Raw genomic sequence first — 25,042 nt, 5'->3', positions numbered from 1 at the left:
GGTTAAACCATGTAATGGATGCTCTTAACTTTGAGTATACTGACTATGAAAGGCTTGATGAAGGGGCCGGAGGAGCCAAAAGAAAAAGGGTTGTCAGTATTCTGAGTAGCCAAGCTATCCGGTTTGTCAAGGAAGACCAAGAGACTTTGAAGAAGATAAAAACAGTGCCGGAGCCGAAGGTATCGGCTCCTAAAAATGGAAGCTTGCCGAAAAATCCTTTGAGAAGATGAAGACGCAAGATGTGTCGAAACAAACTACAAGCCCTTCGTCTTCTGCTGTTGGGGTCTCAGAAATATTGAAGGTAATGATCTAGTCCTTCCCATTCACACCGCTAAGTCCTCTGGGATTGGAACTCACGAGCCTCTTACAGAAAAAGGAAACCTCTTCGGCTGCTGATGGGAGAGACGGGGGCCAGAAGAAACAACGCATGATGAATATACTGCAAGCGATTGAGCAAACCCCGCCCCAGCTTTGACGGACAAAACTGCTAAACTGACTCATGCCAAAGCTACCGTTGCAACCGAAGACAAAAACCTCACAACCACTCTGTCCAAAATTGACAGACTTATATCAGATGTGGTTGCGGAGAAGGAGGTGGCCACAACAATTTTAGACAAGGGAAAAAAGATTGAAGAAACCTCTTTAGAAGGAGTGAATTTCGACCTACAACACTTGGGCAGCCAAAAGCTTTCTAAAGAGGACTCATCGGAGCTGAAAGAATTTGCAATCTCATGTGGCTACCAGCTGGGATCAATGCTCTTTGGCGGGGTCGATGAAGAAATCGTGGGATGCATCCGTGACCGTGCCGGTGTTAAAATTATAAGTACCATGTCTAAGAGTTTTGGATTCCCGAAGCTCAAAAAGGACACCAGCTGCTATAGGCGTCAGCACATCATATGCAGCTTGTTTTATTCTAACTTCAAAGTAAGAAATTTCTTACAAGTTACCACTGATATGTCCATATTAGCTTAAGTATTCTAATTTTGAGTTTGTTTTTATAGAGTTTGTTACTAAGCAAAGCTTTAAAAATGCAACAAGATGATGAGTATACTAAGAACGATGTTATTGTCAAGGGTTTGGAGGATAAAATCAAAAAACTTGAAGATTCTTTAAAAGAAAAAGATGAGTTGTTGTGCTCAGCCGAAGGATCCCTTGTCGAAGTGCAAGCTCAGAATAAGGAATTGGGCAAAGAGCTGGCGGATGCTCAAACACTTTTGGAAGAAACCTCTAGCCGATTCAACCATGAATCTGAAGCTTTGAAAATGACACTTAGGGTTGAGGCTGACAAGAACACGAAGCTCAGTGAAGTGCTGAGAGCTCTTAAGGAGAGATGCTTTAATTTTGCAAGCCAATGCACCACTCGATTGAAAAGCATATTCAATTCAGTTGGAGCTGCATCTGAGGAAGCTATCCTCTCTACCAAAGATATCCCTGGGGCTCTCGAATGCGTTGAGAAAGAGGTTGACGCCCTCGATGAAGTCATAACCGGCCATGGAGACTTCTATGCGCTGGTGGCTTCTCGTGGTACGACCGTCGCTTTCATAAAAGCCGGGTGTAAACACGCAAGGGCTGTCAACAGACCAAACTTCAGCCTTTCATCATTGGACCTGGTTGATGTTCCAATCGAAGCCCGAAGCATAGAGAACAGTTCATCACTCAAATTTGGGCTAAGGGCGAACGCGAGTTGGCTGAAAACGAAGCCCAGAACCTGCTTAACAAAGTATAGCTCTTTACCTTTATTCTTTTACATTAATATTTTCCTTACTCAATGAACCGAAGATAGATCTGAAACTTTGAAGTAGTCTTTGTAGGATTCCCCTTGATTTCTTTAGAAAAACTTTGGAAATTCTTTTGTGCAAGGAATGTAATATTTTGATGAAGGATTGTAATTGAAATGCGAATAGAATTGTAAATATTTGTAAATACTTTGTAATGCTTTTTTACCTTGCATTCGTGTGCCTGCTGCTTTGTTATGGACGAAACCAATGCTCGTAGCTTTTGAGTCGAAAGGCGAAAAACACCTTCCCTTCTTTTCATTCATGACAAAGCGCCTCGAGTAAAATCAACGATCGGGTTCTTATGAATAACGAAATTTCATTTGAGACGAATCATCTTCGTGTATACGAAGCTTTATCTCATTGAAGGCAGAAGTACATGCTTTTCCTGTTAATGCTTTGTGCTTTATGTCATGATGAATCTATGGATGTCTAATGTATGTTTGTATGAATGCAAAAGATAATGTGATGAAGTATACAAATGTATGACGAAGGTAAAAATCATGCAAATACACACCCAGACTCTGCACCCCCTTAGGAACGACTTTGGAGTCTCTTCACCTTTTACTTAGGTGGTAATTCAGCTATGCATTACCTTGGGAACGACTTTGGAGCTAAGCTCTGCATCCCCTTAGGAACGACTTTGGAGCTTTTTCACCTTTTACTTAGGTGGTATTTAAGCTCTGCATCTCCTTAGGAATGACTTTGGAGCTTCTTAACCTTTCACTTAGGTGGTATTTTAGCTCTGCATCCCTTAGGGACAACTTTGGAGCTTTTTCGTACTTTTTTACACTCGATGGTGTAATCCAAGGTTTTTACATTTTACATGTGGGGGAATTTGGCCCTTGTATTGCATAGGGCTACTCTAAAATTGAAAATTACAACCTATGGCCCCGTTAAAAACCTTTCTCCCCTCTTGAAAAGAAAAGGGTGCCATAGGGAAAGAATAAGAAAATTACAAGATTTACACATAGTATCTTCGTAGTTCATCTGCATTCCATGACCTTGGAATGTCATTTCCATCCATATCTTTCAGCCTATATGATCCAGGTCTTGTTGACGACACCAGCAAGAAAGGACCCTCCCATTTGAGTTGAAGTTTTCCCACTGTATCTGGGTTGGCCACCCTCCGAAGCACCAAGTGCACTGGTTTGATGTTTTCAATCTTACCTTCCAATCACGCCATTTAATTGTTTCATCTTGATACTTATTGATGTGATCTACCGCTTGGAGCCTGGTCCCTTCTATGGTGTCTTTTGTTATATTGCAATCATCTTCATCTTCTGCCGAAGCTAAGGTCCTTATTGAACCTGTTCTTGCTTCTTCCGGTGTTATTGCTTCGTCACCAAACAGAAGCTTGAACGGGGTAAATCCTGTTGACCTTGAGACAACAGCGTTGTGGTTCCATACCACCTTTATCAACTTGTCTGGCCACTTTCCTCTGGGCTGATTGAAGATTGACTTCATTATCCCTGTTATTATGATTCCATTGGCTCGTTCTATCAGTCCGTTTGATTCCGGATGTCTCACTGATGCAAAATGTATTTTTGTACATATTTGGTCACAAAAAGCCTTGAATATTTCAGCATCAAATTGAGTTCCGTTATCAACTGTGGTGGCCTTCGGCACACCAAAGCGACAAACAATATTTTGCCAGAAGAACTTTTGAACTCTGGCTTAAGTGATTGTAGCTAGAGGTTTAGCTTCAATCCACTTTGAGAAATATTCCACCGCTACTACAACATATTTATATTTTCGTTGCGCTGGTGGAAGTGGGCCCAGCAAATCTAGACCCTACCTTTGCAATGGCCAAGTGGACTGAATTAGTTGAGTTAGAGACGAAGGTTGCTTCTAATGTCTGGCACACTTCTGCCAGTTTTCGCACTTTGAACTAGATCTGCTGCATCAGAAGCTGCCTTTAGCCAATAAAATCCTTGTCTGAAAACCTTTCCTAGTAAAGGCCTGGACCCAATATGAGCTCCACACAATCCTGTATGTATCTCCTTCATCAGCTCTTGACCTTTGATTCTAGACAAACACTTTAGTAATGGAGAGCAGACTCCTTGTTTATACAACTCTCCCTATATGATTACATAGGGTCTTGTTCTAGCTTCCATTCTTTTGATGTAAGCTTTGTCATCCGAAAGACAATTTCCTTGCAGGAAAGATACAATCTCAGTCCTCCAATCTTCGCTCTGTACTGGCGAGATTGTAAGCACTGCTCTCTTCATGAGCTCGATTGAAGGTGCTTTTATTGTTTCAAAAAATACTTCTGAAGGTAACGGAAGCCCCGGTGCTGCTGACTTAGCTAATAAGTCTGCATGTTCATTTTCTCCTCTTGGGATATTCTTTACAGAGAAACCTTCGAAAGAGGCTTCCAACCTTCGTACTGTGTCCAGATACTTCTCGAGCTTCAAGTCTCTTGCTTTACTGCTTTTGTCAACATGACCTGAAATAACTTGTGAGTCGGTTTTAAGGATTGCCCATTTTATTCCCATTGCCTTAAGCTTTCGAAGCCCCAAGAGAAGGCTTCATATTCTGCAATGTTATTTGTGCAGTTGAATTCCAGCCTTGCTGCATAGCAGGTTCTGATCCTAGATGGTGAAATGAGAATGGTAGCTGCTCCTGCGCTGAAGGTTCCCCGTGACCCATCACAAAACATTGTACAAGCTTCATCATCATTTTGTCCTGAGCCCCTAGCGTCCAGTCATCGATGAAATCTGCTAATGCCTGAGACTGAATTGCAGATCTATGAACATAATCTATGGTGAATTCATTCAGCTCTGCAACCCACTTCCCAACTCTTCCTGTGGTTTCTCTGTTTCTTATTATGTCTTTGAGAGGCTGAGAAGAAGGTACTATGATATAATATGATTGGAAATAATGTCGAAGCTTTCTGGAGGCCATCAATATAGCATATAGTACCTTCTCCATCTCTGTGTAGTTTTTCTTTGATGAGCTAAGCACTTCAGAGACGAAGTACACTAGTACTTGCCTCTTTGCTTGGCCATCTTGATTTTCTTGTACTAATGCTGCACTAACTGTAGCATGAGAAGCAGCTAGATACAGCAACAATGGGGCTCCTGACGAAGGTGGGGTAAGAGATGTCAGCCCTATCAAGTACTATTTCAGCTCCTCGAAGGCTTTTTGCTGAACTGGTCCCCACTGGAAGACTTCGGCTGACTTCAAAACTTCGAAGAATGGCAAGTTCCTTTCTGCTGATCTTGAAATAAATCTATTCAATGAAGCCAATCTTCCTGTCTTCCTTTGGGCGCCTTTCCTTGACTTTGGTTGTTCCATCCAAACTATTGCTTCTATCTTTCAAGGGTTTGCCTCAATTCCCTTAGTTGACACGAGACGCCCAAGAAACTTTCCTTTCTTTACCCTGAAAACACATTTTTCTGGGTTAAGTTTGAGACCTGCCTTTCTAAATTTGGCGAATGTTTCTTGTAAATCAGCTGTGTGATTTTTTTACTTGGTACATTTAACTATAATATCATCAACATATGTTACAACATTCGTGCCAATTTGCGAATAAAGGACTTTGGCAGTCATTCTGCGGAAGCTTCCTCCAGCATTCTTGAGCCCCTCAGGCATCCGAAGGTAGCAGTAAGTCCCACTAGGGGTTATGAAGCTTGTCTTAGGCTCGCCTTCCTTCTTCATCTGGATTTGATGATATCCTGAATAGCAATCCAATAAGCTCATGAGCTCTAAAGTAGCTACTGTATCCACAAGAGAATCTATTTTTGGCAATGGGAATTCATCCTTTGGACATGCCTTATTGAGATCTGTGAAATCAATGCACATTCTCCATTTTCCATTAGCTTTCTTCACCATCACAGTATTGGCCAGCCACTCTGGGTATGTTACTTCTCTGATTACACTGGCACTCAGAAGCCTTTTGACTTTGTTTCATGCACCTTTGGCTTTATCATCGGACATTTTCCGAAGCTTCTGCTTTCTTGGCCCGATAGACAGATCTACATTAAGTGAATGTTCGATAACATCCCAGTTAACACCACACAGATCATTGGCTAACCAAGCAAAGACATCCTTGTTGTTGAACAGAAACCTCAACAAAGTCCTTTCTTGTTCATAAGACAATTGAGATCCCAGCAATACCTTCTGCTCAGCTATATCTTCGCATAAAAGCATTGTCTTCGGTTGATCTACTAAGGTAGCTTTATCTCTTTTGTGCTTGTACTGTTGATGGGCTCCAGCTTCATCTATGTTATGAATAGCCTTTGAATCTGTCCAGTTCCCTTCGACCCTTCTAGCAGCCTCTTGACTCCCATGCACAGCTATGGGGCCTTGGTCTGATGGTATCTTCATGCATAGATATGATGGATGAAGTACTGCTTTGAAGGCGTTTAATTTTCCTCGCCCGATGATTGCATTATAAGGATACTATATCAACAATATCAAAGACGACTTGCTCTGTCCTTGTATTGTGAATATAGCTGAAGGTAATCAACATTGTTATCTTGCCAAGTTCCACTATCTGCCTTCCTCTGAAGCCACAGATGGGATGTGTTGCATCATGTATCTTATCGTCTTGCTCTTGCATCTTCCTGAAGGCTTTTGCAAAGTTTATATCTGCTGCGCTGCCTGTATCGACAAGGACATTGTGAACCAGAAACCCCCCTTTGATAACACAAGATATGACCATTGCGTCATTATGGGGATAGTCCTTAAGCTGAAGGTCCTCCTGAGAGAATGTGATTGGAATGTGTGAGCATTTGGATTTGATGCAAAAATCTACCTTGCCAACCAGCAAGCCTTTTCTCCATTTTTTCCATCATGGAGCACCAAAGGGTTTTATTAATCTTTTTATTATCAATTGGCACACCAAGATATTTCATCGGAAGATTACCAATAGGACAAGTAAAAATATCAGCATACAATTCTTCAATTTCCTTAGCCTACCCCCCAAACAATAAATTTCACTTTTGTGAAAATTAATTTTCAAACTAGACATGTGTTCAAAAAGACAAAGAATGAATTTAAGGTTTCTAGCACTTTCCAAACAATCTTGAATGAAGAAAATAGTATCATCAGCGTACTGAAGACAACAACAGCCATTCGGAATAATATGGGGAATAAGACCTTGAATAAGTCCTCCATCTCGGCTTTATGAATCAGACAAGCCAAGCCATCTGCAACAAGATTAAAAAGGAGGGGCGAGAAAGGATCTCCTTGCCTTACCCCTTTATGTGTGGTAAAATAAGGACCCACAACATCGTTAGTTTGGATGGCGACTTTACCACCTCTGGCAGTTCTCATAACCCAATCACACCAAGTACTACCAAAACTTTTTTTGTCCATCATGTAACGAAGAAAATGCCAGTTGACTTTATCATATGCTTTTTCAAAATCAATCTTGAGCACCACTCCACTTTGTTTTTTCCTTTTCACCTCATGGAGGATCTCACTAAGAGATACCACAGCATCCATTATGTATCTGCCTTGAATAAAACCATACTAGTAATCACTTATCACTTTAGTTATGCAGAAAGCCAATATATTATTTAAAACCTTGGTAATGATCTTATAACAGACATTCAAGAGACAAATAGGCCTAAAGTTTTTTATTTCAACAGCATTATCCACCTTAGGCAAAAGAGTTACTATCCCATAGTTTAGCCTTTCAATATCAAGGTTCCCATCATAGAAGTCTTTGAATAAATTCCAAAGGTCAAGACATATAAGCTCCCAAAAATCTTGACAAAATTTAGTAGGTAAACCATGTGGGCCAGGGGCACTGTTATGTTTCAGTTCAAACACCACCTTTTTAATCTCATTTACGTCAAAAGGGGCAGTGAGCAGAGCCCGGTCTTCATTATTCAATTCATTCATATGAAGATTTGTCATGTTGATATTAGAAGAGGCAGAAGGACCAAAAAGCTCTTTATAAAACGCAGTCGCAACTTTATTAATGTCATTATCATCAACCACTGTGACATCCTCATGAATTAAGGAAAGGATCTTAACTCTTATTTTCCTCCCTTTAGCAATAAGATGGAAATACCTAGTATTCTCATCACCCTCATTAATAAATCTGTCTCTCGCCGTTTGTTTTCTCTTACAACCTTCTTCCGCCATCATATTTTTCAGATTCAATTCCATTTCAAGTTTATCAAGTCTTTCGAAATCCGAAATGCCCATACTTTCACTTTTTATCTAAAATATCAATTTTATAAATGAAATCTTTTTTGAGTTTTGAATATCTCCCTTCCACATTGATATTCCAACCTTTCAACGTTTTTTTCAGCCTCTTCGTTTTTTCTTTCCATATATCAATACTTTTTTTTGCTTTTAACCGGCAGAGACCAGTTATTCCAGACTAAACTTTTGAAATCCGGCCTGAGCCTCCAGCATAGTTCATACCTAAAGTCTCTTTTCAAGGGGGGCAGAAAGTCAGTTCTGAGACACAAGGGAACATGATCAGAAAAAGTCCTGCTGAGTCCAGAAACACAAACATTTCTGTAATGAAGGTCCCATTCCGGACTACCAAGAAATCTATCCAACTTTTCAAAAGTGGGGGGGTCTCTATTATTAGACCACGTATAAAGCCTTCCATTCAAATCAAGCTCAACCAGGTTATGAAAGTCAATGATGGAGTTAAACAGAGAACTCCACTTATTTGTTCCCCCAGGCTTATTTTTGTTAGTCTCTTTCCTTAAAATGTTAAAATCGCCACCAACCAGCATGGGGTGCTTACATTTGGAGCAGAAAGAAGACAACTCACTAAGGACTTTTTGTTTCTGATCATTTTGTGCAGCATCATAAACATTAATGAAATTCCAAATGAAGCCATTTTCTTTATGAACCACAAGGATTTTGATCATGAAATCTCCCATTTCTTTTTCTCTAATATCAAAAACATTCGCATCGAATCCCACAAGGAGGCCTCCAGATCTCCCATTCGCAGGAGTCCAGAACCAGGCAAAGTTTCTATTACCACTAATAGAGTTCAGCCAAGAATCCTCAAAGGATTTTTTATTGGTTTCTTGTAAACCAATAAAATCATTTTTTTTCTTTTCTTAAGATATCCTTCAAGAATTCAATTTTCACATCCTTACCTAAACCCTGACAATTCCAGATGAGACCAATCATTCTGAAGATTGGGGGTGAGGTCACAGAGTAGACTCCCCTCCCTTTATTAGGTGTATACCTAAGCTTAGGAGGATATTTCTTCTTTTATTTTTAGCAGATTTTTTTATGACGAATTTTTTTGCCTTTTCTTAAGACCATCACATTCTCCATATCAGTCAACTCATTGTATTCCTCATCATTATGGATAATCTTATCCACATCAGATTCAGGAACAACAAGAGGACTTGTACCACGAGAGCTCTTGACAGATTGAATTGCAAGATTTTTTCTGGAAAGTTCTAGTGTTTTAATTAATTCTAAATTTACCACAGAATCAGTAAAAGAAGGACCTAATTCAATTCCTAAATTTGAAGCAATATCCATGAGAACATAATTCTCAGTATTACGGACAGAAAAAGGGTTTGAAGACATACCTTTGTTGATGAAAGCATCTTTAGCAATAGCTCTCATCGTGGCCTTATCAGCAATTTTCATCTCATCATTTGATTCAAGTCTACTGCTCCTTCTGATGCCTTCAACATGATCAACTTCCATATTCACAGTTTTCTTTTCCCCAGTATCCTTGACAAAGCTTTCAGTTTGTGGAACAGCGAGTATCTTGTTGTCTTTATCATGGGGGGAGGGCAAAACTAAATCATCATCTTTTGCAAATTCCTCCAGATCCTGAGAACTCATGAGATCATCTTCACTTTCATTAAAACCATCTTCCTCATTTATAGGATTATCATCATAACCTTTATCATCATCAACAGGTTTCACATCTTCAATACCTTTTGACACCTCAAAACAATGACTAGCGTTTTTACCTTGAGGCATAGTGTCAGTAATGTTTTCCAGCCTTAAATCTTCCATCGCAGATTTGTCCCCAACGTTTCTAGCCTTTTTACCAGATTTTTCAAAAGCAGCATCACCAAAACCTTGCCTGTCAACTGAAGCTCTCTTACCAAGGTTTATGGAATCATCATTCCATCCATCATCAGTGATATTATCAATTTTAAAATAGATGTCATACAGGAAGGGTTTAACACCAACCTCAATGATTGGGGGAATCATAGCAACACTTTTAACATGCACTTTGAACCTCACAATATCCTTAGTGTCTAAGGATAGAATATCCACTTCTTCAACAACACCAATTATTGAGCCTAGCTCACAGATGGCTTGGTAGTTTTGAAGTTCTTCAGGAACATTTTCAGCAACAATCCACACAGAGTGCAATTTGAATTTGGGTTTAGCATGCGAGCTCCAAGAGGACACATAAATTTTTGCCCCAGACATTTTCATTTTCAACTCAGCAAAGTTGATCATCTCATCAAGTCTTTCCTGAGAGGGGAACTGCATCAAGAACCTGGAGTGACACTTGGTGGCTTTCCAAATATTACCCCAAGGGAAATGAAAACCAAATCCTTTTCAAGATCTTCAGCTGAGATCAAACCCTCAACTACCTTAACCAGACCGATGAAACTCCTTTTAGGTTTCTAGAAAGGTGTTTAGCAAAATGAGAAGAATAAAACCCTAAATCGTCCACCGCCATACCAACAATAGGCATACAAGGCTTGTTTTGTTTGGGAAGAACACATCTAGCGGTCATATGAGTTTCTTTATGGCAAATATCACACCACAAAGATTTGAAACAATCCCTGGCATGATGTCCCTCTGCACCACACTTTTGACAGAAAAAACGGTGAACAATTTCATTCTCTTTTTTCAAAACAGGCGGGGGACTGGAGAATACCTGATTGACCACCATCGCCAGAAGAAGATGTCAAGATGTCTTCCTTGTTATCAAATTTTCCAAGAGTTGGTTTGAATCTCTAGCTGAGATTCCGATTCTTACCCCACGTCTGGGAACCTTGTCGAACATCTTTCGGGCCCCAACGATCCCAGCTAGGGTTTCTGCCTTTTGGATCCATCCGTGACACGGAAGCAGCGCGACCCAGAGGGGGCCACTCTTCTTCTACCACAGGAGGACGAATCGGATACGCAAACCAACCTCCTCTGAAACTGGATCGAACCGAAGACGGAAGAGACCAGAGACGAGAGAGGAACGACGCGAAGTGTGGGAAAGAATGAGCACCAACGTGGTCAGGAGGAAACCCTAGAGCAGTACCTTGTATTGCCACCGAACCGCGCGGCGGTAGGCCTTGGCAACCACGATGGGCCGAGTCAGGCGAAGCCACCCCTAAAGACCAGCCGATCCAGTTGGAGCGCGGAGACGAGGCGGCTCCAGCCCCGCGGAGCACAGGAAGATGCGGCCCATGAGCGGCAGCCGCAGGCACACGGGTCGTCGCAGCACAGGAGGAAGACGACAAGGGAGACCCTGGCTTCCTTATTTTTTTCTTTCTTCTACGGCACATTTTTCTCCTTCTCTTTGAGGTCTGCTTTGGAACCTCTCCCGTGAAGTATTTATGTTATTTGCGCAAAAAAATAGAACCGCAATTTATGGTGTACGTCCCACGCGGGGGTTAGGATGTTGGACCGAGAATTTAACTGACGCGTGGGGAAGAGGTTTGACCTGATGCACACAGACGTGGGATGTGGGTGGGCGCGCCGATGCGGTCCAACCAGGTCGTAGGGTAATCGGCCAGAACTTTCTCTACCATTTAGAAGACCATGGCTTACAATATACTATATATGCTATGTCATTTGAGTTCCCAAACTTAATATGTTGTATTATTTGGGTTCCCGAACTACAGCTTCATGGGACCGTTCCTATCGATCTTTTTTGGCACATGCCCACAACTGCTCTATGGTATCCAGTTCCACACTTTTTTTCTATAGCAGAGTATCGACTTGGCTCTTGATTTTATATCTATATTCAATAAACAATTATAAATCTACACACATATACAAAACACATACACCAATTATTTTATGAATCTGCTAAAAGCCCCTAAAATAAATTTTAATATGAGGTAGAGAGTAGGAAAATTAAAAGAACATGAAGTATGCAATGAAACATGAGGTGGTTTGCAAGGTTGCTGCTTGCATGCATACCTAGGAATTTTAACATATGCTTGGTTTGTATGAATTTTAAAATGAAGACAATATGCTAGCTTAACAGTGCCCACTGCATGCCTATATATACCTAGCATGATCGAGTATATAGTACACAGCTAGCAGGCCGGCCTGCGTATTTCGGCACTGCTAGCACAATCACTTCACAGCCATGCCGCTTGTTCTGCTAGTGCTGCTGCTGCTCTTGTCCTGTTCTTCTCCAGTTGCCCTGCTAGCAGCAGCGCATGAACATGACGAGTACACACTCGTGGCGAAGAGCTCGCTGAAACCCAAAGCTACGTGCACCGGATACAGGGGTATGTTATGCTATACATGCATGCATGATTCTTTCTAGCTAGCTAGCTAGCTCACAGCAGGCCGGTTCATGCATGCAGTGTCTCCACCCCAGAACATCACGTGGGTTCCATTGAACGCCCCTCACGGGCCGTGCTCGCCATTGCCGGGCTCGGCGGCGCCGTCCTTGGCCGCGCTGCTCCTCCACGACCAGCTCCGCGTCGACGGCATCGAGAGGAGGCTCTCTGACAATCCCCATGATAGTAAGTTGGTTCCGGCTGGCGGAGAGGATTTCCAAACGAACGGCAATTTACTTCAAGTCAACTACGGCAATTCAGGACAGCCTATGGTGGGGTAGAACGTCTTTATTGAAGCTTGATTACCTTTTTACTCTCACTCGCGACGCGAGTAATAATTAAGAAACCAATGGATAATGATCGAGCAGAGCTCCGAGGCCCAGCAGAGCGGCGTGGTTAATGCGTCGGCTGCCGGCGGCGGAAGCAGATCCAAGCTGCCCGGAGTGATCCAGACGGTGGTTCTGGACTCGGCGAGCGACGTGCCGTGGGTGCAGTGCGTGCCGTGCCCCATCCCGCCGTGCCACCCCCAGGTGGACAGCTTCTACGACCCGAGCAGGTCTCCCAGCTCTGCCCCCTTCTCGTGCAGCTCCCCGACCTGCACGGCTCTCGGCCCCTACGCCAATGGCTGCGCCAACAACCAGTGCCAGTACCTGGTCCGCTACCCCGACGGGTCGTCCACGTCGGGGGCCTACATCGCCGACCTGCTCACCTTGGACGCCGGCAACGCCGTGTCGGGCTTCAAGTTCGGGTGCAGCCACGCCGAGCAGGGCAGCTTCGACGCCCGGGCAGCCGGCATCATGGCGCTCGGCGGCGGGCCTGAGTCGCTGCTGTCCCAGACCGCGTCCCGCTACGGGAACGCCTTCTCCTACTGCATCCCGGCCACGGCTAGTGACTCCGGCTTCTTCACCCTCGGCGTGCCCAGGCGAGCCTCCTCCAGGTACGTCGTCACGCCCATGGTCAGGTTCAGGCAGGCGGCCACGTTCTACGGCGTGCTCCTCCGCACCATCACCGTCGGCGGCCAGCGGCTCGGCGTGGCCCCCGCGGTGTTCGCCGCGGGCTCGGTACTAGACTCCCGCACGGCCATCACGCGCCTGCCGCCGACGGCGTACCAGGCCCTGCGCTCCGCGTTCAGGAGCAGCATGACCATGTACCGCTCCGCCCCACCCAAGGGGTATCTGGACACGTGCTACGACTTCACTGGCGTCGTCAACATCAGGCTGCCCAAGATCTCCCTGGTGTTCGACCGGAACGCCGTGCTGCCGCTCGACCCGTCGGGCATCCTCTTCAACGACTGCCTCGCCTTCACCTCGAATGCCGACGATCGCATGCCGGGCGTCCTAGGCAGCGTGCAGCAGCAGACCATCGAGGTGCTATACGACGTCGGCGGCGGCGCCGTGGGATTCCGCCAAGGCGCGTGCTAAGAGATCCATGTGAAGGAGACAATAAGCTATACTATATATATATATATATACTATACTATCTAGTGCTAATTTGCTTGGCAACCGAGAACAAATAAATCACTATCAAGACATGTAAAAGGACATTTGAAGTATGTCAAGAAATTAAGAAACTCTGGAGTGATACCTTATAGATTCATTTTAAAAAGAGATATCATGGAATATGAATAGAAAATACATAGAGAGTCTAGGAGATGAGTATATCCGACCCATCACTACGGGAGGCACATTCTTTGCCAAGTGCCCAGAGCTCTATCGAATGTAAAGTCGGCCAGTCCAGCCACCACTACTACAGTAAACCTCAGTACAGGCGATCCGGTTTGCCTCTACACAGGCGGTTCCAGGAACCGCTTGTGGTGCACCGACTATGATGTAAAACAACATCACAGGCGGTCAATCAAAAACCGCTTGTGATAGACACACATCACAGGCGGTCCGGTTTAAAAGAACCGCCTGTGATAGACACTCATCACAGGCGGTCCAGTTTAAAAGAACCGCCTGTGATAGACACACATCACATGCGGTTTTAAATATAAGTCCGACTGTATTTCAATATACAGATTCTAGATTCATATTTAGATTCCAGATTCATAAACAAAATTAATAACAGATTCAAACACATATTCCATACACAGATTCATAATACACAGATTCCATACACAGATTTATACCTATCAAGTTCCATAACAGGTTCCATACACATATTCATCCACATATCAAGTTCCATCATACACAGATTTATACACATATCAAGTTGCATAACAACTCAACATCTCAAAGTTCCATAGACAACTAAACATCTAAAGTTCCTAACTAAAGATCTAAACACTGTGTGATATCGTGTACAAACTTAGTTCTGGGAATTGTTGCAAATTTCCATTTGTATTGTAGAATAGCCCTTGTTGATGAAGAACTTCACGGCGCATAGAGTAAAGCAAGTCTTTTACAACCTTAGCCACGCCGACGGAAACCATATCCCTTTCTAACCATTCAACATTGATCTTGGATTTAGGAACCTGCAATGAAAGCAAAAAGCAAGCAGTACTAAGTGTAATGTGATGAGCAACAATATAACATAAAAATTGCAACATAGACAATGATAGCGAACTTACATCCTCACGATTGACCATGTAATGAAAGGTGACACGACACCATTCGCATACATAATAACTGCACCGGACAGTACCCGGAGGTTGTTTGTCACCATATGGAAATAATGATATTGACAAATTAGGCTTGTCCTCTGGATGTTCACCGCCAAGACCTTTCCAATAAAAACGGTATGCACTGCATATAAGAATAGCATTGTGAGATTAAGAATACATTTGTTAAGTTGTAATAAGTACAAGTGTGCAATAATAATCATACTTATCTAAAATCTTCAAGAAGTCATTATACGTAGCCTTTTCCATTCTCAGTGAGTCGAAGACCACGACTTTACCATGCTTTGGAAAGATCATGATATAAATGTAGTGGTCACTATATAGACATAGACGAAAACACATGTTAAGATCACGATTGCCATAATTTATAGTTCAAAACCATGTCGAGAACTTACTTAAAGTGGTGCGGAGCTATTATTAAGTCCTTGCCATGTTGTACATGATTATACATGGCTCGTCCAATGTATGCCGCCATTACCTTCATTTTCTTTCTCTGATTCTGTTTGACGGCTTTCTCAAATTCAACATCATCCAAGTCTTTGAATTCTTCTCCATGTCTCCGAGCAACTTCTTTGTAGCGATCTTGGGATATCATCAACGGGTCAAGAAACCCTGTCTTAAGTTGTTTCTTCTTATCATCCATGTATTGCATCCTACGTGTAAAAGTGTTAATCGTTAGACTCTCGTTTATGTGTGCGTGTACAAAACTAACAAATATGAAAGTTTAGAGGTACTTACAAGCAAAAGAGGGTTAAGTAGTTGGTTTCCATCCTTTGTCGGTGGTACAACGACCAGACATCGTCAAAGAATAAATGCCGCACAGGATCTATATTATCATTGCTCCAAAATGCATCTTCTGGCACAACAAATGTGAAGTCCTCGAGTTTGTATTTGTTGCTAGCCACCATGTACCACTCATGCATTCTAATCTCCGGAGTCGACAACTTAGAAAGTTGCACCGTCGTCAAGAACGGACTCCCATTCACAAATTTAGGAGGAAAATCCTCCTTCTTGTATATCGAGATATTGGTTTTAAGACGTAATGATTCTCGACTATGAATCATTCTATCTTCTTCCCATACTTCGAAATTGTCTATTTGGGACCGTGTGCGTACTCCATGAGATGCTTATTCCGCTTTTGATTGATTTTTCATAACTCTCCGCAATTTATGCAGGTAGCGTGCCACTGATTCTGACGGTTTCTTGACATCGTCAGTGGTGATTCGCTGATGAATTTTCTTTGAAATAGTTGGCCCTTCAACATTGGTGTCAACCTTTGCTTCCTTTTTGATGTTTGCGTCGACATTCTGAGGAACAATTTTGTCTATGTCCCCCTCGTCGAGTTCCTTCGCAAGAGGTGATATGAAAGTTTCAACGATTTTTGTGGAGGTCGGTGTCATATTTTTCTGCACCATGGGGTATGGAATGATCGAACTATCTTTCTATTGCATTGGTGTTGAATTCGGCGTTGGTGACTTATGACGCGTTACACGGCTTAAGATCGGCTCATCACCCAACTTGATATCGCGTCGATGCCAAAGGACCAACTCGTTCATTGCCTCCTGCAAAGTTATGATCCCCTCAACTGGAAAGTCTATCTCCCAATCTTCACAACCACTGTCTGTGATCTCTAGAACTTGGACCACAGCATAGTGTGGCGGGACAGGATTATCCTTGTAGTTAACAAGTCCTGGTTTTACCAAACCAGTAGCAGCTTGTTTTGTTTTTGTCCTAGATCGATTGATTGGAATATGAAGAAAGCAAGGCTTGTCCTCAACAATATCGTCTACAGGGTACTTGGTGAAGTCTTGCACAGATCCTACGCTGCTAGGGACTATAGGTGGACTCATGTGGCCTGGCTTGAGTTCAAATGATATGCATTCTGTTTTCTTCATTTTGTTCATCACGTCATTAATAGCCTTTTGTACCCTTTCATCAATAGTCTCTTCAAGGGTCCTTTTTGACTTCTCGTGTTTCCTATATGACGACGCATACTATGGAAACGCCTCTCTCCAGGAAATCTTAGAAGAGATTCCCCGAGCCCGTCCAGTGTGTTCAGGATTGCCTAGTGCTGCAGTTAGTATGTCATTCTCCATTCGAGGCTTAAATTCGCCCTTCTTTCTCTTATCTGCATATTCTTGAATTTTTGTCGAAACTTCGCCTACCAATTCTGGATGCAAAAGTTTGTCATCCTCACTCAAACCTGCCCGACCTAAGATCCAACGAATAGCTCGCTCATCGATATCTTTTAATATTGGGTCCAAAGTGTCGTTAGCTATAGCTTCCTCGATTATCCTGTTCCACTGCACAACTTTATGGTGATATCCGGTTGACCCCAGGCGATGGGGGTGTTTGTTCATCTTCGCTCTTTGAGAATTAGGTTCGCCCAGTTCTTTGGCCTTCAGTTCGGTCTTCTAACATCACAGGCGGTTGTTTATTCCGACCGCCTGTGATAGATTAACTTCACAGGCGGTCGGAATAAAAAATCGCCTGTGATGTTATCTATCACAGGCGGTTTTTTTAAATATCCGCCTGCGATGTGTGTACACTATAAAAGGACTAGCCCACGGGTTCCAGAACCCTATCTCCCAGAACATTCACAGCACTATAGAGGCGGCGGGTATTTTTTGAGATCTACAAGGAGAAGGTTTTGTTTTTGAGTTTATTGATTGATTTCAATAGCTTATGCATATATATGATCTCCATTTGTTTTCTTTCTCATTTTGATGCGATTTTTTGCCTCACTTTTGTAATATAGACCAGATTTGAAGAAAAGCTTAGGAATTCCAAGATTTGGACTTGTAGTAGTTGATCTAGTTTAAAGATTCTTTAGAAACACAGTTGTCTCACCTCAAGGTACCTATTGCTGCAATGTATGTTTCATTTTCATGCACATCAATTCGTTTCATGTTTTATGGATGAATTCAATTAATTAATGATTTTATTGATGTTAATCAATATAGGGATAGGTAATGGACCAAGGTTGGATGTACAATGTGCCAAGACCACATCCGTCGTACATTCGAAATTTAAGAAGCTTTATTGAAGCGGCCAACAAGCACGCGAATTTGCGAAAGAGCAAGGAGATATTATGTTCGTGCATCGATTGTGATAATAAGATAGCTTGGAGAGATACAGGAGTAATCCAATCACATCTGCTAAAAAGAGGGTTTAAAATCAATTACACGATATGGTCAAAACATGGTGAGTTGGATCCGTGTGAAGTGCCTGGTAATGACAAGAGAGTTGTCGGAATTTTAGATCTTAAAGTTGATGGTAAAGTGGATAATGTGGATGCTAATCAAGATTTTGAAGAATTTGATTGCGAAGAGATGTTGCGCCATATGGAACCAGAAATGTTGAGTTCTGTGGGATCACAGAAAGGGCTATCTAAAATGGAGGGACTGGAAAGTGCCTCAAAAGAACCTTTATATGATGAATCAAAGGGTTGTGACAAAGAGTTTACTACACTGCGTACAGTTCTAGAACTTCTTAAGTTGAAGGCTAACGCCGGATGGTCTGATACTAGCTTCACAGATCTTTTGAATTTTCTGTCCCAATTACTACCAAAACCCAACAAACTACCAACAAACACTTATAAAGCGAAGAAGCTTATATCTCCCATAGCTCTGGGTGTGCAAAAAATTCATGCATGTCCGAACCATTGTATTCTGTATCGTGGCGATTTTGAGAACGCATCAAGATGCCCAGTTTGCAATGTCAGTCAATACAAGAAGAGCTACAATCAAGACTGTGTAAAAAATTCCCGAAGAAAAATAAAAACAAGAAATCCACTATTGGACCTGAAAGTGACGATGACACTTTTGATGACATGGATGGGAAAAAGAAGTCAAAGATCCCAGCTTTGGTGATGTGGTATCTTCCAGTAATTGATCGCTTAAAACGTTTGTTCTCAAATACTAGGGAGGCTGAGCTTATGCGTTGGCATGCAGAAAATCGCAAGCAGAATAACAAACAAATTCGACACCCTGCTGATGCATCACAATGGAAAAATTTCGATCTTATGTATCCTGAGTTTGCCAAAGAAACCAGAAATGTAAGATTTGCTTTGGGTACAGACGGAATGAATCCATTTGGTGAAAAAAGAAGTGTACATAGCACCTGGCCCGTGACTTTAACGATGTACAACCTTCCATCATGGTTGTGTCACAAAAGAAAGTACATTATGTTGACTATTCTTATTCAAGGTCCAAAATTAGCTGTTGTTGATATTGATGTGTTCCTAGAACCTCTTATGGAAGATATGACAAAGCTCTGGAATGAAGGAGTTAGAATATGGGATGAGTATTGCCATGAGTATTTCAACTTAAGAGCAATTATATTTGTTACCATCCATGATTCTCCCGGTGGCGCCACACTATCAGGGCAAAAGACTAAAGGAAAGAATGGTTGTGTAGTGTGCGTCGATGGAACTGCTTCCATGTACTTTAAATCATCCAAGAAGTTGGTGTTCATGGGACACAGACGGTTCTTGATAAAGCAGCATAAGTACCGAAAGATGAAAGAGGAATTTAACAATGAACTGGAAAGTGAAGGTGCACCAAAGCCTTATAGTGGGAAACTTGTTTTTGAAATTGTAAAGAACATTCATGTTGTATTCGGAAAGGGAAAAAACAAAGGAGAAAAGAGAAAGAGAACTGACCCTTCAACTTACACAACTTTCAAGAAGCAATCAATTTTTTTCAAGTACCTCCCATACTGGAAGGATATGGAAATTTGCCACAGCATTGATTTGATGCATGTAACAAAAAATGTTTTTGACAGCATCATTGGAACCTTGCTGGGCATGCCGAGTAAGACAAAGGATGGACTTAAATCACACAATGATCTAGTAGATCTTCAAATCAGACCGGAACTTCATCCAGTGGATAGTGGCAAAGGGAAGCCTTACCTCCCCCCAGCTAGCTACAACTTGTCAGTTGAGGAGAGAACAAAGATTTGCAAATGTTTGCGTGGGGTCAAAGTGCCCATAGGTTTCTCATCCAATATCAGCAAACTAGTCAGGATGAAGGACTTGTCTCTATTTAGCTCCAACTCTCATGACTGCCATGTGATGATGATGGTGTTCCTCCCAATTGCGGTAAGAGCCCTCGAAACAGAGCATGTCAAAGTTGTCATCACACGCTTGTGTTACTTTTTCAATGCGGTTTCACAAAAAGTAATAGCTTTAGAAGACTTGGACTATCTAAAGGCATACATCATCGAGACTATGTGCAAGCTTGAAATGTGTTTTCCTCCATCATTTTTTGATATGCATGTACACCTAATCATACATCTCGTGGATCAGATAAAAATATTAGGGCTACTATATTTACATCATATGTTTCAGTTGGAGCGATACCTGGGAGTATTAAAAGGTTATGTGCGAAATCGCGCTCACCCAGAGGGTTCAATCATGGAGGGATACACTACAGAAGAAGTGATTGAGAGCTGTATAGATTACATCAGTGATGGAACAATGATAGGTGTGCCTGTACCTAAACATGAGGGTAAACTATGTGGGAGAGGGAGAATGGGCAAGAAAACTTTTCGCGTTGAGGATTACAAGCTAGTACATTGTGTTCATGGTAGTGTACTACAACATCTCACGATAGCCGAGCCTTACATAGAGGAACACCTGGATGAGCTTCGTAAAGAAAATCAAAACCGCACAGAGGACTGGATCATGAGGGAGCACAAACATCGTTTCAGCGAATGGTTAATGGACAAAAACATCCCATTCGGAGACTCTTTGGAAGAGAAAACAATGAAGAATTTGGCTTCTGGGCCATCGTGTTTTGTGACATCATGGCAAGCATATGACATCAATGGGTACACATTCTACACTAAATCAAAAGACATGAAAAGTGTTGCACAAAATAGCGGTGTTCGTATCGATGCTTTTGACCTACATGGACAGAAGACCACATATTTTGGATTCATAGAGGAAATATGGGAACTTGATTATGGCCCAAGCATGAAAATACCCTTATTTAAGTGCCAATGGGTACAACATCCTGTGGGGGTGATAGTGGATAACTACGGACTCACACTGGTAGACTTAAAGAAAGTAGGATATAAAGATGACCCGTGGGTTCTTGCCGAATGTGTTTCACAAGTGTTCTATGTACTCGATCCAGCAGATGAGAAGATGCATGTAGTTATTTCTGGAAAGCAAAAAATTGTTGGAGTTGAGAATGTGGGAGACCAAGATGAGGAATACAATAAGTATGAAGAGATGTTCGTTTTTGACGGTCCAGAGAGAATCAAGCGTGTGGAAAAGAAAATTGATAAGAACTTAAAGCCATACATGCGGAAAAATGGTAGTTCATGAAAAATTGTATGAATCAAATTGTATTTGTTATCATGTATGATCGACTATGCATTGTGGTTGCCAATTAATTTAAAATCTCTCTAGTTATCTATGTGTGCTATTAAAATTCATTTAAATTGTATTTGCATATTTATGTTAAAAATTAAATATTAATTCATTTAAATTGTATTTGCATATTTCTGTTAAAAATTAAAATATTAATTTATTTAAATTGTATTTTCATATTTCTGTTAAAAATTAAAATATTAATATGGTAATCAAATCACAATCACATGCGGTTTTTCATTAGGGTCCGTTTGTGAAAAGAATAGAGCACCACAGGCGGTACTAAACAAAAACCGCTTGTGATACTAATACATCACAGGCGGTTCAAGTAGCCTGGGACATCCCAGGCGGTTTCTAACCGAACCGCTTGTGATGTAAAAAGCCTACCGCTTGTATAGAGCCAAATTGTACTAGTGCACCAAACCTGTTTAGGATGGGTTCTCTACTTTTCTAGTCTACCCTAAAAGCCAGCTAGGCTGACTTCATATTGCGAGGTCAGCTATATATTGCCTAGCTCATATGAAACCTAGTCTTAGCCGACTTTCAAAGTCGGCTACATTGACTTTTTTTTTGAATTTTGAATCGGTCTATTTCCAAATGATTTTTTGATGGAGGGAACTTGGAGAATGCATTTGTAACACCCAAAGTCCTATTTTTGGAGTTGTAAAAGTTTTCCAAGAGATTAAGAATTAAAATGTCTTTTAATATGAATTCCTCAGTTTCTAATTTATTTTCTCCTAGAATAAATAAAATAGCAAGACAAAAATGTTGTTAGTAAAAAAAAAGATATAGATCATAAACTTAAAAAACTAGAAATTAACTTGAAATTCAAGAAAGTTCATAATAATAGAAATCCCTTCAATACATTCAAGTGGAGAATTCCTCTCATGGGCTGTACTTTAAAATATTTGAATTAAAGTAACTCCTGATAAAAGATTATATAACACCTTTCCCTAAACCATCTCCTTTGGTAAGCCTTACACTTCACATGATTCCCCTATAAGTGAGCTCATGCACATTATTCCCTACAACTTGTTGAGCGAGGAACGTATGTGAGCTCACCATGCTGTACTCACATCCCCACCAGGTCAAGAGCAGGTATCGTAGGATGAAGTGCATGAAGGATGCTGCGATGAGTTCGTTAGAGGTTTAGGCTGTCGTCTCCCAGTCAACTATTGTTGCTGGATCATTGTCTTTGTATGATGTAATTATTTAGATATTTTGTATAGAACTCCATTATATATTAAAGATGTGACATTAGTTTCAGTACCATAAGTCATGATATTTTTGAGACATTTGAGACGCACCCGGGTTTGGCCCCTAAATCCAGGTGTGACAGCATTCTAGAGTTATTTTCTACTGGGATAAGACTATCTCCAATAGCTCTTCTATCTCATCTTCTGTCTCATCCCCTATTTCAAACTCCACTCTATAAATAGTGTTGTTTACAGTGTGTGAGTGCGCGTGCACGTGTGTGTGTGTGTGTGAGAGAGAGAGTGAGTGAGGATCAGGACCGATAGAGGTTTCTAACAACCAATCGAACATAAAACCAATCCAATACATCTCTTCCAATCCCTATGTTGTTGTTCATCCCTTGATCGACCGATCTAGAGCAACCTAAAAATGCCCTTGTCTTGACAGGGTCCTTCTAGGTGTGAGCTTCAATGATTACTTTGCTAGTTTTCAAATAAAGTAGCCATTCTTCATCACATAAGCATGATTGATTGTCATTTGATGGTTTGTTTAAAAACCCCTCAATTCTTCACCACATAAGTATGACATCCTCGTTGTGTTCTCTAGTCCGTGGTGACCCAGACATTCTAGCCCTAGCTATTGTGTGATCCAATTTAGGCGATTATGCCGAGGAAGATTAGGACTATCAAGATCCAATATACTAGCAACATATTGAACAATGATAGATCTAAATATGGAGAGAATCACACTGATTCCACAATTTTAAGAACATCAACCAGCCAACATCGGTTGAAGAGTTCCTAATGAGCTTCATTAGAAGGTTCAAGGCAAGATTGATATCGATCTATTGACTTTCTTGGAGAGTTTTTTTTAAAGATCAGCGAGATAGAATGAGTCAATTTCGTGAGCCTAACTTTGGTGATGCCACTACTTCTACATCTACTGCACTAGAGGTAAAGGCTGACAAAGAGGTAACTGATCCTTATCCCACCCATGCTAATTATTCTAAGGTGTATATAATCAAGAAGTTATTTTTGATAATAATATTGTAGCTCATTTAATATGAATGTGGCACCTTAAGACATTAGATGGTAAAACAATTGATTGTGTTGATCTATCTGTTGAAGAATTTGCACTTAAGGAACCTTAAAATGGAATGCCTTATAATTATTATAAAAATAAAGGGATTTATTAAACAGTTAACAAACCCAAATTGGCCTATTCGACACTTGAAACAAACAAGGCCAATTTAGGGGAGCTAGCAAATAAATGCTAATGATCACTTTTGCTGTTAATTTAGGTTGAAAATTAAGAAGCGATTATGGATTGAGCTTTAGTGGGGTTAATAATACGGCTCACCATTACCCATCGAAGTCACCTAGTCAAAATCCTATGCTTAATAATGTACTAGTAGCTCTTATTATTGATTTAAAGATGCTTTGAATTGGTTTAAAAATGAGATGTCTAACTCTATTGGGAGTAGCTTGGGTTTGTAGGAATACTTAACATTAATCTTGACTCTCACATTTTCATTTTATGGAAGCTTATTATGGTTGGAGGGTATTGAATTTCTATAAATTTAGCGGTCATGATAGTAAACCTCAAACATATTAGCATGTTTCTTGGTCAAATGGGTGAAGCTAGTACTATGGAAGTTATGAATGTGTGTTATTGTCCTTTGTCTCTTATGGTATCACTTACTTTTGATCTAGCTAAATATGACCGAATCTTTGATGAATTTCTTAAATTCAACCATATTACGGTTGATGAGTTTAAAATAAGAGCTTATTGACAGTATTATAATTCTCTCTCTCTCATACAACTAATGATTGCAATGGCTTTACTTAATAGGTCCAATCAGTTTGCAACGAGGGACAATTGAGTCTTAGTGAAATACAAGTTGATAAATCTCCTTTTCGAGTCAATGTTATTTAAAAGAGGGAGCCTACTATTTTGATCCGTCTAAAGCAAAGCTGATACAACCATTGGTAATAATGTCATTATCAGTGAGGCTTGGGAAGAACCAAAAGTGGAGAAGAATTTACGGTGGAGGGTTGTGGTTGAGAAAGACAAAGGTGGCAAAACAAGTTCAGAATCATAGTTATATCAGCGAAATCATTAAATAAACAATGGCAAGACAAAGCGACCTGGTATGCGTTTGTAAGTATCAGGAGGAGTAGCCACTGTGTAGCGGTGTTGCGTTGCCGACCAAGGCGTGGGATGCGGGGTTCCGTGTTGTGTACTCTACTTGTTTGCTAAGATATAGGGGCATAGGGCTGGGCATTTGGTCTATTAGGGTAATTCGGTTCTATCTATTCGGGTTTTTGAAATTTTGGGTTTTCAAAAATGAGAATAGAAATTTTCAAAATAATTTTAGGAACCGAACCCAAATAGACCCACAATTTCGGTTCGGTCTATTCGGTCCACCGAATAGACTCGAATAGTAGAGAGATTATTATCTTTTGTTAAAATGTATACAATTAATAATTAATTGGAAGTACTATTATTACAACAAGTGACTATAAAAAATAGCATACTGAGATATATATATACTATCTTTAAGATGATATCACAATTTTTAGCTAATAAG

At 41.2% G+C, this 25,042-nt stretch overlaps 1 protein-coding gene across 1 annotated transcript; it reads left to right on the top strand.

The window, feature by feature from the left end:
- Positions 1-12,001: 12,001 nt before the first annotated feature.
- On the top strand, positions 12,002-13,847 carry LOC100272818 (Aspartyl protease AED1). Its single transcript, NM_001365366.1, has 3 exons — positions 12,002-12,205; positions 12,284-12,531; positions 12,628-13,847. The coding sequence occupies exons 1-3, from the start codon at positions 12,061-12,063 to the stop codon at positions 13,678-13,680; spliced, it is 1,446 nt and encodes a 481-aa protein (NP_001352295.1). The 5' UTR covers positions 12,002-12,060; the 3' UTR covers positions 13,681-13,847.
- Positions 13,848-25,042: the final 11,195 nt, after the last annotated feature.

Source organism: Zea mays, chromosome 6, assembly GCF_902167145.1.
Source record: "Zea mays cultivar B73 chromosome 6, Zm-B73-REFERENCE-NAM-5.0, whole genome shotgun sequence".
Lineage (NCBI taxonomy): Eukaryota > Viridiplantae > Streptophyta > Magnoliopsida > Poales > Poaceae > Zea > Zea mays.
The sequence above is the reverse complement of the archived record's forward strand: the minus strand, read 5'-3'. Positions and strand labels throughout refer to the sequence as shown.